The 16,238-nt window shown below is 36.5% G+C and overlaps 1 protein-coding gene across 1 annotated transcript in view; it reads right to left on the bottom strand.

Annotated features, from left to right (window-relative positions):
- The window catches only part of DIAPH3 (diaphanous related formin 3), a 222,456-nt gene that overhangs the window by 53,135 nt on the left and 153,083 nt on the right, over positions 1-16,238 (bottom strand). Inside the window, exons 27-28 of the mRNA XM_031045922.2 lie at positions 4,950-5,045; positions 4,485-4,544 (exon numbers count right to left, since the gene is read on the bottom strand). Of these exons, the coding sequence (XP_030901782.2) occupies positions 4,485-4,544; positions 4,950-5,045 (156 nt within the window). The remainder of the gene's footprint in view (positions 1-4,484; positions 4,545-4,949; positions 5,046-16,238) is intronic.

Genomic DNA, 16,238 nt, shown 5'->3' on the forward strand with positions numbered 1-16,238 from the left:
TTTAGATCAAATACAGAAAGAAAAACAGTATCTACCATGAAGAACTGGTAGTGGTCAAGAATACATCTTTACTACTAACATGTACTGGGTAAAGTTACCTTCACAGGTTTCTTGTTTCTCCAGTTTTAGGTACTTCCCAATGCTCAGTACATATAGTTGTAGAAAAGACAGTAATGTATAAAGCAAAGAAATAAGGCAAAAATTGGGTTGAAATGTCAATCATAGTTTGCTATCATATACAGCTGTGATGAAAGTGACCCCTAAGTGACTGGACTGTGGGTTTCAAGAATTAAGGCAAGCCTGAGCTCACTGTCAACTATGACTGTCAAAAATAAGGTAGCAGAGACATTAATATGAACCTCAGATGACAGTTCCATTACAAACAAGAGATGAAAAAAACCCAATGAACACAAAAAAAAAAGTTTTGCTCAATTTGGACCAGAATGACATTACTTGACAAGGATTTTATTTAACAGAGGTGTTTAAAATGCTTCAGATGAAATGTGACATGAAAATTATTCTGTTGTTTATAGACAAACTGAACAAACAGCTATAGTAATTATGACTACCTCTTACCATGGAAGTTTGATTTGAATATAGAAGCAAGACTTTACTGTTACCTTTGGAAGTACAGACCACAACCCAATTACTGATTGCAACAGAAAGATTTCTTTCAACCTTTTCAGTCACAAAAAACAATTTGTATTTTTTTACTTCCATTTTATTATAGTTTTTCTTTACTCACAGCATTCTGAATACAATCTACTTGTAAAGAAAAATGCTTTCTGCTGCATTTGAGGTAAATACACGTGCAATCAAAGCTGCATCTCAAATTCATTTTCATGCATTTCAGATAACATTACCTTGGCTAATGTTACTGTAAATAAACACGTAGCCACAGCAGCAGAAAACTTGATGCTGAAAACTTAGTGAATAATACAGCTTTCTGTGCTGCGGTGGGCTCCGTGCTGCCTTTGATATGCTGCTATGTCTATTTGAACTAGCTTGATATAAATGTGCAAGCTGCAAATATGCCTGGACTGTTGTAAATAACTGAAATCAGATCAGCCATAGCTATTAGCTGCTTGAGATGATCTTCTAATGTGCAAAATCCTGATCACTGAAAATTAAGTGCTTTCTTCTACTCCCTAAATAAAATAAAAAAGCTCCCATTAGATGCTCTTGAACTACAACTTTCTACCAAAGTATAACACTAAAACTATACTAACACTTCACTTGTGTCATACTGTGCTCTGAATGGGAAAGTGAAAGCATACATCACAGTACTGATGGCAGTTTGTGGCTCTTTGCAGTTAAACTGTAATATTAACAGGTAGCTTTGAACATATAGGTTATTTAGTTAATTTAAAAATACTAAGCACCATAAATGGAAACAAAGGAAATAAATATACCAATATGTCAATAAAAAATCTAGGGAAAATTATTTTTATTCTTCAGGTGCTAGAACATTTCCGAAATCTAACAATTCCAAATGTGTATTATGTCTATTAGTTATGCAGCAGGGGTTTTCCTCAGCAAGAAATTATCTGACTTCCTAGGCCTTGTCACAAGCAGAAAAAATGAAACTGGTAATTCCGACCACAAAAAGAGAATAGATTTAAACTTGACAAAACCCACATACCATGTTACAAAGAAGCAATCTGCTCAATAAAAGAAGAGTGCAGTAGGACTGAAAATAACACACCCAAGAGGCTTCTCTGGGATGCAGCATGAGAACCAGTACTCTTTCTTAATAAGAAATATATCAGTTGAACCCTACCAAGGCTTTCTGGAGACCTCAACAGATCATGAAGAGAAAAGTGGCCAAAACATAGCTAGTATTCCACTAACCTACTATTCTTTTTACCTTAAATAGCCTATTTAGATAAAGGAAACAATTTCAGTTCTCAGTTCTACAGCTAAGTAACATTGTATTGCTCATCTGTATTACTTTGTTTTATGGGGCTTGGCTCAGCCTCACAAGCAAGTGATAGTTTGGTATCTTGAGCAGTATCATTCTAAGGATGACAATAGCAATGGTTAGAGAGATTTCTTTCCTGCTTCCATTTATGCTAGAGCTATGAAGAAAGCATGCATTCTGACTGTATTTGTCTCTCACAGCACCTCCTGTGAGACATGGAACCTCTACTCGTATAGTTCCAATGTATGTTTGGGTCTGATTTATATTCCACTTTTTTAGCACAATATCTTTAATCATATAATGACTAAGTTTTTATTTATTTGCTTGCTTTTGTTTTGAAACTGAAGGGATTAGCTACAATTTGATGGCATCTGCCCAAAAGATTGTTATACTCTGAATGATTCAGAGGACAAACATTTCAAGTCATGGCTTGTAATTCTTTTTGACTGCATGATGAGTCAAAGAACTTCATCCTAGATATGAATTTGCAGCGTTTATTAAAGTGTATCTACTGTAAGTGAATCTGTTAGTCTCGGCAGAATAAGCAGTAACCAAACAGTGGTTACCAGTTAAGCCAAACATCCAAAGCCAGTACAGAAGCAAACAAGGAAAATGCTTGAATTGCTGCCTGAGGGCTTTTATCAGACTTCACATATTTTAAACTTAGAGTAAGCCAGCGGTTCTTTTGTCATATAAAATTTAGCACCCATTTGATATACCAGGTTGGGAAAAACAGCAAGTCAATGAACAACCAAGCCAATACTTTTGTCTAATGACATATCTTAATTTTTCTGAAATGCACTGAAATTATACACTACTTGACTGGCCACATTGTTAACTTCAGTGAGGTTATTATTATCTAAAAATAAACTTTGATATTGAGGGTCTAGTATTCATTCTAGACAGTATGCAATCTACATAATTTCTGACTTCCTAACAACAACACAAATTGTTCAAAGCAAATTCCCAACTTACCTACAAAGATACTGAATAGCAAAAAATAAATAGATATTCACCTCAAATGGAACTTTGAGCAATGAATGACTACGTAATTCTATCATAAAACAAAAAAGTTTTTGATACATGTACTCACCATAATCTACATCAAGTTTAACACTCTCTTAGGCTCAAGATAGGATGATGTAACACGTAAATACTGTGACAAGTGCCAACAAATCAAAAACATATTAATGAATTCTTTAAAAGCAAGCTTTGAGTTGTGTTATCCTGGTCCTGAGATAACAAGTGAAAGAATTGGTTTTTGGTGTTTCTGGTGCACAGCCCAAATACAGTTTGTCCAACGACAGTTAATTTGAAAACTGGAAATTACACTATCTGTCCATAGACAGCTAGACAGATAGATCGAAAGGGTTGAAAAGAAGCAAAATTCAACATAATTTTTCTTACAAGCAGAAACACTTATAGGATGAACTCAGATGTGCTCTACAGTCATTATTCAAATATCAATGTTATGTGCTAGACAAGCACTTGTCAAATATATTTGATTCTTCTCTGCACCCGTTCCTATAAGTGAATTAACTATCTTTAAGCTGTCCTTCCAGCTCTATTTTCTTTAACTTTGTGTTTAAGGTAATGCCAAATTCTGTATGCTTTTTGCGGGCTATTGACACTTAAGCAATAAGAATTTAAACATGAGGAATAATTAGTATCAATTTGATAGCATTTGCTTTATAAACTCCACAATGCATTAACATATCAAAGGATAATGCATTCTGTTTAAAAAATAAAGGAGATATTTTGATTTTTTTTTCTTTTCCTGCAAGTTTAAAAGAAAAGAAAATTTCTTCAACAGAGGTATTACAGATATAAGGTTTTTCCAGAAACCACTGAAAACAGTCACTCTGGACCCCCCAAGCTTAACTAAAACACACCTAATACAACAATATTCCATAGACTGTCTAACAAACAAAGCTAACAAGCATCCACACCCTTACTGTAATTTTTCAAATATGAGTAAGTCATATTTGATTACAGTGAGATAGTTCAGAAGCTTACAAATAAACATATAGGACTAATGCTCAAAATCTGGAGAAAAATTTTGCCGTGAAGTAACTGATTCATTTACTCATACTTTGTTAATACAACATAACTTTTGAATTAAGCTGGTAAATGATAGCTTAAACAATTCCATTACTACAGGATCAAGAAAACCAAGACAAAGAAAAACAAGACAAATGCAAAAATTTTTCTGATTCAGTATCATAAATACTTAGTAACCTTTAAAATGTTCCAAAATCTCTTCTTGCTGTTATATTTCCATAACCCATTAAAAAAAATCTCCATAATTGTTCTTAAGGACTATAAAAGTACTACATTTACAAATATATCCAAGTTTTAAACAAATAAAACCCCCACAAAAGATAGAAGAGCTTTCCAAAGTAATCAATAAGTACAGTTTCAGCTGATTTTAAAAAGCAGGTTCCAATACACTTTCAGTATTCCACTAAGGTAGAAACTGAAAAAAATCACAGCAGTCCTTTGAAAGCACAGATCAACTACATAAGCTAAGAACAGCATGCAATTCATGAATACTGTTCATTACCATGGTTACAAGCTTTCAGCACAGGCCGCTGTGTGGTTGGACTGAGATTTTGCGGTATGTCTGCAAAAGAAGGAAACAATGAAAATTAAACACATCTTTGAAGGTTACTGAAATATTCTAACAACATTACTAGTAGAATTATGTAGAAGTTGGATGTTCCTATGAGTAAAATGACAATTACATACTACTGAAATTATTTGATTCATTTATAGGGCAAGAAGACTTTTACTTTCCCCATTCAACTAAAACGTTAAAGTACACGTGGCTGTATTGAAGAGTTCTGTCATAATAATCATGCTATGCTAAACTCAATAAATTAATCTCTTAAGTGCTACTATTATCAGCAAAGCAGCCTGAACATCCCTAAAAGTTATCACTGCAAGAAAGAATTAAATCAAATAGCACTGAAATTCTACAGCACTTGTAACTTTCTATGCAAAATAAAACGTAAAGTATAATATTCACCTTTAGACCTCGGTGCCCTTTTCCTTCGATCTCGAAAAGCTGCACCTGATTGCAAGGCCTCCAACAGGCTATCCATCACACCAGTCTCCTCACCTTCTGTAAAGAAGAGAGAAGGAACCCTCTAGGTTACCATAGCAATATCAAAGCATAAATAATAACAACTATAAACAACAACAATGAAAGGTATTAAGGGTACTATTAAAACGTTTTATTTCAAACTTAGACCAGGGTTTTAACATTCACAATTTACTCTCTTGCAATTAATCATAACTGATTTGGTCTTCTATACACTGAACTAGGCCTAATTTTATTTCGTTCATTTCACACTCCTCTTTCTCTGTACTGAGAGTCAAGTAGTTTTAAGCGAAATGCCATTTCATTCATATTTTCATTTCAGTACCCTTTTGCAACCACAAATAATCAGCTTCATGTCAGCTTTCAAGAGCTGTCTCTAAAAATGATTTGCTATATTAGACAGGAAATCATTTCAGTTATTGTTATAAAACGTTGAAATTGTTTCTCACCAGGAAGCTGAGTGAACAATATTGGACTGGATAGGTAGCCTTAATCAAAAGCCATTTTCCCTTTGTATTTAATGACTGCTGACCAATGTTAAATAATAGATGTAGCTCAGGAAAATTCTACTTATCCTATTACACATGTATGTATAATATCCATCAAAAGATTAACGAATGTTACTGTGAAATGATATTTAAATGTAAGCATTGAACACCCTGCTTTTATTTCCTCAAATAAACACATCAGCAGATGTTAGATTTTTTAACCTTGTTAAACCCTTGTGTCTGTGCCTGGGAGGAGAAAGAATGCTACTCCAGAGATTTATTATATGATGAAAAATCACCATGGAGGAGTAAAGAATTACATGACAGAGATCTCATTATGCCTCACTAGGCAAAACTCCCTCAGTCAACATGCACCTTCGTTACAGTCAGACACATCACATGATTCTGTAGTCATTGCTAACAGCGAATATTCAAATCAGGATCTAAACTAGTTGATGGGTATAACAAGATGCCACATCACTAAAAAGGAATTCTGAGAGCCCTGGACTACGAATAAGTGTCCTGGTTTGAGCAGTAGCAGTAATTTTTTCTCCTTCTTGGTAGCTGGTGCAGCGCTGTGTTTTGACTTTCAGGCTCAGAACAGTTGCTGATAGCAAGCATGTTTTGAGTTACTGCTCAAATGTTTTGTTTGTCCAAGGCCTTTTCTGAGCTCATGCTCTGCCAGGGAGGAGGGGAAGCCAGGAGGAAGGAGAGACAGGACACCTGACCCAGGCTAGCCAAAGACGTATTCCATACCATAGCATGTCATACCCAGGATGTAACCGGGAGAGACCTAAAAGGGCTGGAGGTCTGGGGGGATGGAGGAGGTATTGGTCGGTGCTCGGTCGGGCAGGGTGGGGTGAGTTATGGGTCGGTGGCTGGTGAGGTGTTGTATTCACCTGTTGTTTGCTTTATCATTATTATTTATAGTAGTAGTGGCAGTAATGATTCGTGTTATGCCTTAGTTATTAAACTGTTCTTATCTCAACCCATAGGGGCTACATTCTTTGGATTCTCCTTCCTAACTCTCCGAGAGTTGGGGGAGCAAGGGGGTGGGAGTGAGTGCACAAGCTGTGCAGACTTGGTTTTAAACCACGACAATAAGGAAGTAAGGTAATCTTCTAGACCTGAAATTGGGGGAAAATTAGTATGGGAAATGCTCCTTTCCAACACCATTTCTATCTCTTTCTCTGCTTAAAATTTCATCTTTCAATTAGCTTTAAATAATTCTAGCATCATCTTTCTAAGGTTTTAAGAGAAACAAAAGTACTTCAGACAAAAAAGCTCAAAGTTGCAAACAGGAAGGTCTGGCAAAGTACTGTAAAACAAGCATGGACCAAATCATGACTATGACATTCTAGAAAAAAATTTTTACTTTCATTAATCAACAGCTAAGTCAAGAGTTGAATCTAATTTAGCTTCTGAGAACCCTAAGCCTGGGTATCATTTAAAAGCAGAAAACAAAAGCATAACAAAAATAGGCACAAGAATTTGGGAACCAAAATACGCAAAAGTTTATTAAAAAAAAATAATTCATTTATTGTCTCAAAATTCGAGCTTTCCATCAACAAATTGAAGAAAAATGTCCTTCAAGTATACTTTAAAGTCACATAGTGGTAACCTCATAGTAAGTGTTTATATACACTTACAAACATACGTGAAGATCACAACACACATTACTTAATACTGACTTCAATTTAAATTCCATTTTCATAAATATTTTTAATTTTCTCTATTACACCAGTAACTAATTTATTATTTATAGGACCAACATAATTTAATTGAAAATGTCTTTTTGTGCAATTGTATTACAAATTGCATTTAGTAGGCACTTCAGTTACTTTTGCTTGCATTTTTACCCATTCTTTGATTTCTGCTAATTCTACATGTATATTTGGCTTTAGTGAGCAATTTTGTTTTCATTTTTAGAATGTCTTGAGTTTTCCTACCAAGAAGAATCCTCTTCCTTCCTTGTAGTATTTGAATTGTCACTCTCCCAGGATGCTGGTCTTTAAAACATTAAAACGATAACCTGAGAACACCTGTAGGATTATATAGGTTGGAAAATACCAAGATCATCTTATCCAATCATAAACCTAAGACTGACGAGTTTACCACTAAGCCCAAGCACCACATGTCCCTAAGCACCACATGTACACATACTGTAAATACCTCCAGGGCTGGTCACTCCACCACATCCCTGGGCAGCCTGTTCCAATGCCTGACAACTCTCTCAATGAAGAAATTTTTCCTAATATCCAATCTAATCTGGTGTAACCTGAGGCTGTTTCCTCTCATCCTATCACTCATTACTTGGGAGAAGAGACACCCATCTCACTACAACCTCCTTTCAGGTAGCTGTAGAGAGTGATAAGATCTCCCAGTTCCTTCAGTTGTTCCTCATGAGACTTGTGCTCCAGACCCTTCACCACCTTCATTGCTCTTCTTTGGACATACTCCAGGAACTTCAATATCTTTCTTGTAGTCAAGGGCCCAAACTGAATGCAGGATTCAAGGTGAGGTGTCACCAGTGCTGAGTACAGGGGTATGATCACTGCGCTGGCCGTGCTGGCCACACTATTACTGATACAGACTAGGATACCGCTGGCCTTCTTGGCTGTCTGGGCACAAGCTGGGTCATGTTCAGTCAATCAGCAACCCCAGGTCCTTTTCCACTAAGCAGCTTTCCAGCCACTCCTCCCCAAGACTGTGGTGTCCCATGGGGTTCTTATGGTCTAAATACAGGATGTGGCACTTTGCCTTGTTGAACATCATATTACTGGCCATGGCCCATTGATCCAGCCTGTCCAGATCCCTCTGTAGATACTTCCTAACCTCCAGCAGATAACCCTGCCAACCAGCTTGGTGTTGTCTGCAAATTTACTGAGAGTGTACTTGATCCCCTTCACTAGATCATCAGTAAAGATATTAAACAGAACTGGTTCCAGTCCTGAGCCCTAGAGAACACCATTTGTTTAGTTTTCTATGACTAATGAACTATCATAACTATGAATATGGTTCGGAATGTACGTAATAAATATAGCTTAGTTTATGTATTCAGCTTCATTTTTTAACTTTCTGTTTCTCCAACTGATACCATGCAATTCTTTAAAATACTTATGTCTGAAATGAAAAACTCAGTGAAGAGTTTAAAACCAAAATCATGCTTGAAGAAACTTTGAGGACAAGCCATTAGCTACAGTAAAGTACATGAATGCTGGAGGAAAGTTTATAAGCATTTTTGGTAACAGTAATGCAAAAAAAGACTGAATAGTATCACAGTCCCAAAAGGATACTGTAAATTTTATGGAAAAGAGTTCATAAGCTTTGTTTTAGGAAGCAGGAATAAGACAAGAAGAATTTCAATCCTATTTCAGCATGTCATCTCTTTCCTTTTAAGCCCATCCAAGACTACTATGGATATCATAGTTATTTCAAAAACTTAACAGTTTTCAGTAGAAAAAAAAATCGTGGAGCATTATCTGCTAAACTATAAAAAGACCCATCAAATAAATAAAAAAAAAGATTCTAAATAATGGAATATAAATAAAAAAGCCACAACTTTTTGTATCATAGCTGTAACATATTTATCTATTTTTCATACTTATCTGAAATATACTGTAGTCACAAACTAGAGAATAAACTAGTGCTTCCGCTGACATGCAAAACAGTTAACAGAAGAAGAAATGAATTGTACAGAAACTTGAATTTAAAAACTCCTCTAGTAGTTTTCCTGTATGCATGGATGCACTGAAAAAAGTTTACCACTGCAAATAAAAACATTCATAGTTAATAATCTATGTACCTGAAACATGCAGAAAGCTTATTTTTCAAACTCCTACTCCTTCAGTTAGGCTACAGATTCTGGGATTTTTTTCTGATTCCTAAGTCAACAGTTGACACCTTCTATGAAGCTACACACCTAGCTGTAAATACCCATACTATCTACAATGTTGTCCAAGTTTATATGATGGGAATTTTAAGAAATGAAAATGTACCATGCAGTAGTTTAGAAATATCTTAAACTGCCCCAGGACAACTGCATACAACATTGCTACAGTGATAGTATAAGAGTCACAAATATTGTTCAATACTAACACTTCCTATGGGACCTTTAAATCGGCTTTCACAAGCTGCTGCAGACTGCTGTCACCAGTCCAAACTGGCTTCCTAATTAGTCAAGTGTATCCATCTTTTGACATCCTAGAATGAGTAATTCCAGTTGGCTTGCAGATAGCTGTACAGCCCACAATAATTCCTTTGAGAAATACACCCTCTTGTGATCTAAATAATCTCTTTTAACTGCAGAATATATTTAAATACTTTTTAATATCATGCCCAATTAAGACTCATACAAGTGTCTTTTAAATGCCATCTAAAGCAGAAGTAAACTTGTCAAAATAGCAGGTAAGTTTTGCCCTTGACATTTCAGTGCCAGATATAAACTACCTAATTTCATAATTGTGTCTTTAAAAATGTTAAGAATATTAGAGGCCCTCCTTTAGAGCGCTTTCATAATCTTTACAGTATGGATTTAGTATGTCTTATGATGAGAGCAACAGGTACTGCAGTTAGTAACGAGTCCTGCATTTTATGTTCTTATTAAGGAAAAAATCATACCATAATACCAGAAGCACATCCACTGACATGATAGAAACACAAATATCATTAGCAATATAGATTTAAAATAAGAGTGGGTGCAACAAACATTACTTTGTAAGAAAAATGTTTCACTTTTACAGCTCCCCTGCATCTTTGCAATTAAAACTAAAACATCACATTCAACACCAGGACTCTAGAAGTATACTTTACCAGGAAGAAAACATAGAAGAATATATCTATTTCCTCTTTCAAGAAATTCAGCTTATTCAGATACTCAACAAAAAGACTCTGCCTTTTTTTTTTCCTCAATGAAGGCAAAACAAAGGCACTTCACAAAAAACAAGAATGCTTTAGCATGGTTTTTTTTTATCTCAGTCCATACACTAAACAGATTTATCTACAGGGACTTTGTCATTTTCTACTGGGATCTATTTATGGCACAGCAATTACATATAGCTTTTTGTTACACTGTAAGTAATAGAAAGGATCAGCTCATAAAGCTAACCTCTGAATACTAAGCCTCACCTGAAATTAAGTTTGGACTAATGTATACATTAAAAACAGACCTGCAAATTTTGTAGTGTAACAAAATGAAAGGGGTGCAAAAACTTGAGGGCCACTCATTCAAGTTATCTGAATTAGGAGACACTTTAATAATCTTTAATTATTTAATTATATGAATTAGCAAAGACTTCATGGCAGAACTTAAGCTTTTATATAATTTAAAAACAAACTTGGGAGTGCTGAAGCTATTGGATTTGTTCTTGTAGTTTGAAGTCCTGATCTCACAGTTCAGTAATTACCAGAACGAACACTTTTTTATCCTTGTTTAACTAGAATATAAGACCTAATATAAGTCTATGTGTGCATGAACATTTTGTCTCTTGGTTACCGTGTTCCTTTGAAGGAGCTCACTGAGCACAGTGAAAGACATTAGTATTTCCATTCAAATTTATAAACAGATAAATCAGAAAATATACACAATGATCACTCATACTGACAGCTGTGCTACAGAGATGAGGGGCTGAAGGAAATTTAGAAGTTAAACAATTTTTCACTTGTGGAGTGATAAAGTTCTGAATGGATTACATGACTGAACTTAGTCAAACTAAAAGCTTCCAGGCAGCTTAGGGTGGGCAAGACCCTTTTCGTTTGGGTGGCTACAAATATACAAAATTACCCAAGAGAATTAGATCAAAGGTCCTTTGTACACTAGTAGCCAACAGCAAACATCTATAAAAGGGACAGGATAAATATGCAATGACATTTCTAGAATGGTCTCTTGGTCTCCAGCCATTTGTGATTCAAAGACTTTTTATTTGTATTTAATAACTTTCAATGGATAGAAGCTGCAAGAGAAATCAAGTAACTTCTGCCAGCAAGCTTCAGAACTTCAGAATATTTTGGTATGCAGTAACAACACTGTACTTCTGTAGAACTGCTGAGGTATTGCTGAGTGAAGATAAGTGTCACAGTGAACAGCATAGAAATAGAAGCAACAGCAGATTCATTTTGAAGGAGAAGTAAAAGACATGACCTTCTCTTCTGCTAGATTTCCAACAACGACAAAGGAGGTTGTTGGGAAAATAACTCTTTTATCACCTTGGACTAAGGAAAGTAAAAATAAAGCATACCCTCCAATGCTTTGGTAAGGATATTTATTCCTCCTCTCCTCTGCAACTTGAGGGAAGAAACTTTTGAAGACTCAGGAAAAAAAAACCCAAAGAATAAAAACATTTACACATAGCAGGAATGGGAGCTTAAAGAGGCCTATGATGTCTACCTCCTTATGGAGATGTGCAGCAGTATTTGGAGTACTAAATGCTTACTCAAACCAAAACCTATCATCTGCACAAATGTTAAAAGTTATTAATCCCAAAGATGGCTCCAGGGATTGCAATTATTTTCGTGGTAATGCCAGCTTAAGTTTGGAGCATTCTTTCCATATTTGTTTAGCGATTTTACTGCTACAACACAAAAGACAAGTCTTCTACGAATATTTATCTGCAGACATTACTTTATTGACCCTTAATTTTTTCAACAGTTCTGTTTGTTTTGACAATTTCTCTCTCTCCCAAACACAGCTGCTATTTATTTTTTCAGGGGCTTTGTGTAAACCTCAGATTCACAAATGCCTTTCAGCTACTATCTCCAAAGGTTCCACTTCTAAGTAAAATTTTCAGAAAGAAAAAGAATCATTTCTTCAAAGCATCTTGCTCTTTTGGAGCTACTACTTAGTACAAACAAATAGCTACTGATGCATTCTGAGCCCATGGGCTGCCAACAAGTTCATGAACTATATCTCCATGTTTGAGAAGATTTAGCACCATTGAGATCTTGTTAGAACGACTTGTGCCTATTAGAATTGATCTGAATGTACATTAATTAAAACGCCAAAACTATTTTTTCTGCACTAAAAACATTCAGATCCCTGAACAATCGACAGTGCAAGACTTGAAAAGATTTTGGTGTACCTCATCTTTTGCTGTGGTATCTGAAGATGTATCACACATGGCCTTGTTATTTATTTTTATACGGAAAATACCTGTATTTTAGGACTCTACGTGTAATTTTCAAGTACAAATGTGATGATTATTTTTGAGGGAACATCTGTTCTAAGCAATTTACCCAGATTTATACTTCACTGTCAAAATGATACAATTGCAGCTGAAAAACAACCTCCAAACGCAGTGACATATCGGAATACATCGTTCCAGTAGATTTGTGGTCCATGCCTGTCACAACTCATTCTTCATGTATAGGACTTTCACAGAATCCCAAGGGTTGGAAGGGGCCTCGAAAGATCATCTAGTCCAACCCCCTGCAGGGTAACATAGAGTACATCACACAGGAACTTGTCCAGGCGGGCCTTGAATATCTCCAACGTAGGAGACTCCACAACCCCCCTGGGCAACCTGTTCCAGTGCTCTGTCACTCTCACAGTAAAGAAGTTCTTCCTGATGTTAACGTGGAACCTCCTATGCTCCAGTTTACACCCATTGCCCCTTGTCCTATCACTGGATATCACTGAAAAAAAAAACTAGCTCCATCATCCTGACACCCACCCTTTACATATTTGTAAACACTGATGAGGTCACCCCTCAGTCTCCTCTTCTCCAAGCTGAAGAGACCCAGCTCCCTCAGTCTCTCCTCATAAGGGAGGTGTTTCACTCCCTTCATCATCTTTGGGGCTCTGCGCTGGACTCTTTCAAGCAATTGAAAGAACAGGACTCAATATTCCAGATGTGGCCTCACCAAGGCAGAGTAGAAGGGGAGGAGAACCTCTCTTGCCCTACTAAACACACCCTTTCTAATGCACCCTAGGATGCCATTTGCCTTCTTGGCCACAAGGGCACATTGCTGGCTCATGGTCATCCTCCTATCCACCAGGACCCCCAGGTCCCTTTCCCCTTCACTACTTTCCAGCAGGTCAACCCCCAACCTGTACTGGTACATGGGGTTGTTCTTCCCCAGATGCAAGACTCTACACTTGCCCTTGTTGAATTTCATCAAGTTTCTCCCTGCCCAACTCTCCAGCATGTCCAGGTCTCGCTGAATGGCAGCACAGCCTTGTGGTGTGTCAGCCACTCCTCCCAGTTTAGTGTCATCAGCAAACTTGCTGAGGGTACACTCAGTTCCCTCATCCAGGTCGTTGATGAAAATATTAAACAGCACTGGTCCCAGCACCGACCCCTGAGGGACTCCACTAGTCACAGACCTCCAGCCAGATTCTGCCCCATTGACCACAACTCTCTGCCTTCTTCCTTTCAACCACTTCTTGATCCACCTCACTGCCTGATCATCAAGCCCACACTTCCTTAGCTTATCTAGGAGGATACTGTGGGAAGACAGTATCAAATGACTTACTGAAATCAAGAAAAACCACATCTACCGCTGAACCATCATCCCTCCACCTAGTCACTTCCTCATAGAAGGCTATGAGGTTGGTCAAACATGACTTCCCCCTGGTAAAACCATGTTGGCTGCTCTTAATGACCCCCTCATCCTTGATATGTCTAGAGATGGTGTCAAGAATAAGTTGTTCCATCACCTTTCCAGGGACAGAGGTAAGGCTGATCAGTCTATAATTACCTGGGTCCTCCTTCTTGCCCTTCTTATCTAACGGGCATGTAGCAAAATTAGATCTAATCTCTAAGCTGTCATAGCCTTAATGTCAACTGTCCACTAATTATTAACATGAGTAAGTATTGAGGAGGCTACTTTATAAAGGTCCCACCGTTCTTTCTATTAATTATTATCCAGTACAGGAGGAAGAAGTTACACTCCTCACAGTTATTTCTTCCCCACTGGCCTCACAATAAAAGCAATCCTTAAGAATAACCTTAAATAACAAAAAGTGACCTCAGGAGTCCTCTTGGAGAAGAGGTTCCAATTTGAGGTGAACTGGAGGCAGTCATGAAACAACTGTAAAGAGTAATTAAGTGCCATGGAGGAACCAGGATGAATGGATTCCAAAAGGGGAAATTCCGTACAGTAGAGAGCCCTTCCACAAAACAATTGTTGGATATTAATATTATAACATCAAGATTTCTTTATATATATAGCACTATCAGATCTTTTGTCCCCTTCATAGTAAATTTAGTTGCACAAACCATATACCTAAATGCCCAAAATCTAGCAATAAACCTACTGCTGTCCAAAATTTTTGTTTTTAAGGAAAGTGGCCCAGGAGACAATTTAAAACAATGAATTATGAAAATATGCTCAAAATTACTGACATCATCTTGATTGTAGTGGAACTTGAGCAATTTTGATAATCTGTGCCATCTGCAGTCCTTCATTCCCCTCAGAGGAAAGGAATACTATTAAGAAGTACTGAGCCTTCTTTCCCATTGAGAAGAAAGTAATAAAATGGAGGCCTGACAAACTTGAGGTAGGCAGGGAAAACATGGTCTTTGAGGGCACGTACTAATGTAAGTAGATTTGAGGGTTTTTATAATTTATCTGAAAGGCAAGCATATTGTCTGTTGAATCTGAATTTTAACTACTTAATTATGTTTACTGTTCTTACTGCTTGAACTGTCAGTGCTGGGATCCATGGTGTCCTTTTGTTTTGCAGAACACTCCAGAAATAATGAAAATATTCATACTGCACAACTTAGCAGATGTCAATAAAGTGGTAAATGTTGTAAAACCAAAACCTAAACACTCTTAGCTAGTTTGAGACATGAATCTATTTTTCTCCAAAACCAGATAATATGAAAGCCTCTGAAAAAATAATTGTTTCAAAATTGATTGCTAATAAGATCATAACCGTCTAAATGAACTGAAACATGGATTCAAAACCAGTTACTTGTAATAAAAGTAAAACTAACACAATTGAAAACAAACTAATATTTTAGATTGGAGATCAGATATTTGAGACATCATTTTGGCATCTCTTCACTGTTTTAATGTAAGAAAGGGCAGCCTTTTAAATAACCACTGATTAAAGTGGCTTGTTCCTTAAATAGTATTCAAAATAAGACACAATGAAGATGCCACAATGATGGAGTTCTCAATTAAATTACAATTAAATTTAGCTGGTGTTATCACAGTTATAGAATTCTTTACACTGTGATAAGATCAAACTAATTGATTGGTGTTCTTTCTACTGAGAACCTGAAAGCATGAGAAAGTATGTATCTGACTGTTAACAGTATGCAGACAAGTGGCATTTACATAAAGATCCCCATTCACTGGCTACCTTCGGAAGGACAGCATGTGATAGCTTGAACTGGCTTCACGGACGCAAGTAAAGCAACCTTATTGACAAAGCATCTCACAATGGATATCATTTTGTAGCCCAGAGAATACTTTGAGGACAGATTTTGTTATCACAAATTTCAAAATACCAAGTACCATTCACTACATAGACATTCAAAAATCTTATTGAATTCCATACACTTTTCAAGTTAGGATAAAGCTGAAAGGAAAATATGGAGCTGATATTTTTACACTTAACCTTTTTTATCAGTGAAGCATTTGAGCTATGATCATTGGGACACTTAAGTAGCACTACTGCCTATGATGTAAGGCAGAGATTGAGAATTTTAGCAAATTACAATTTAGAGTGATCCAAATCTTACATTGGCTTCAGGTCCAAATCTCCAAAACACACTTG

Source organism: Melopsittacus undulatus, chromosome 2 (genome assembly GCF_012275295.1).
Source record: "Melopsittacus undulatus isolate bMelUnd1 chromosome 2, bMelUnd1.mat.Z, whole genome shotgun sequence".
In the NCBI taxonomy this organism is placed as follows: domain Eukaryota; kingdom Metazoa; phylum Chordata; class Aves; order Psittaciformes; family Psittaculidae; genus Melopsittacus; species Melopsittacus undulatus.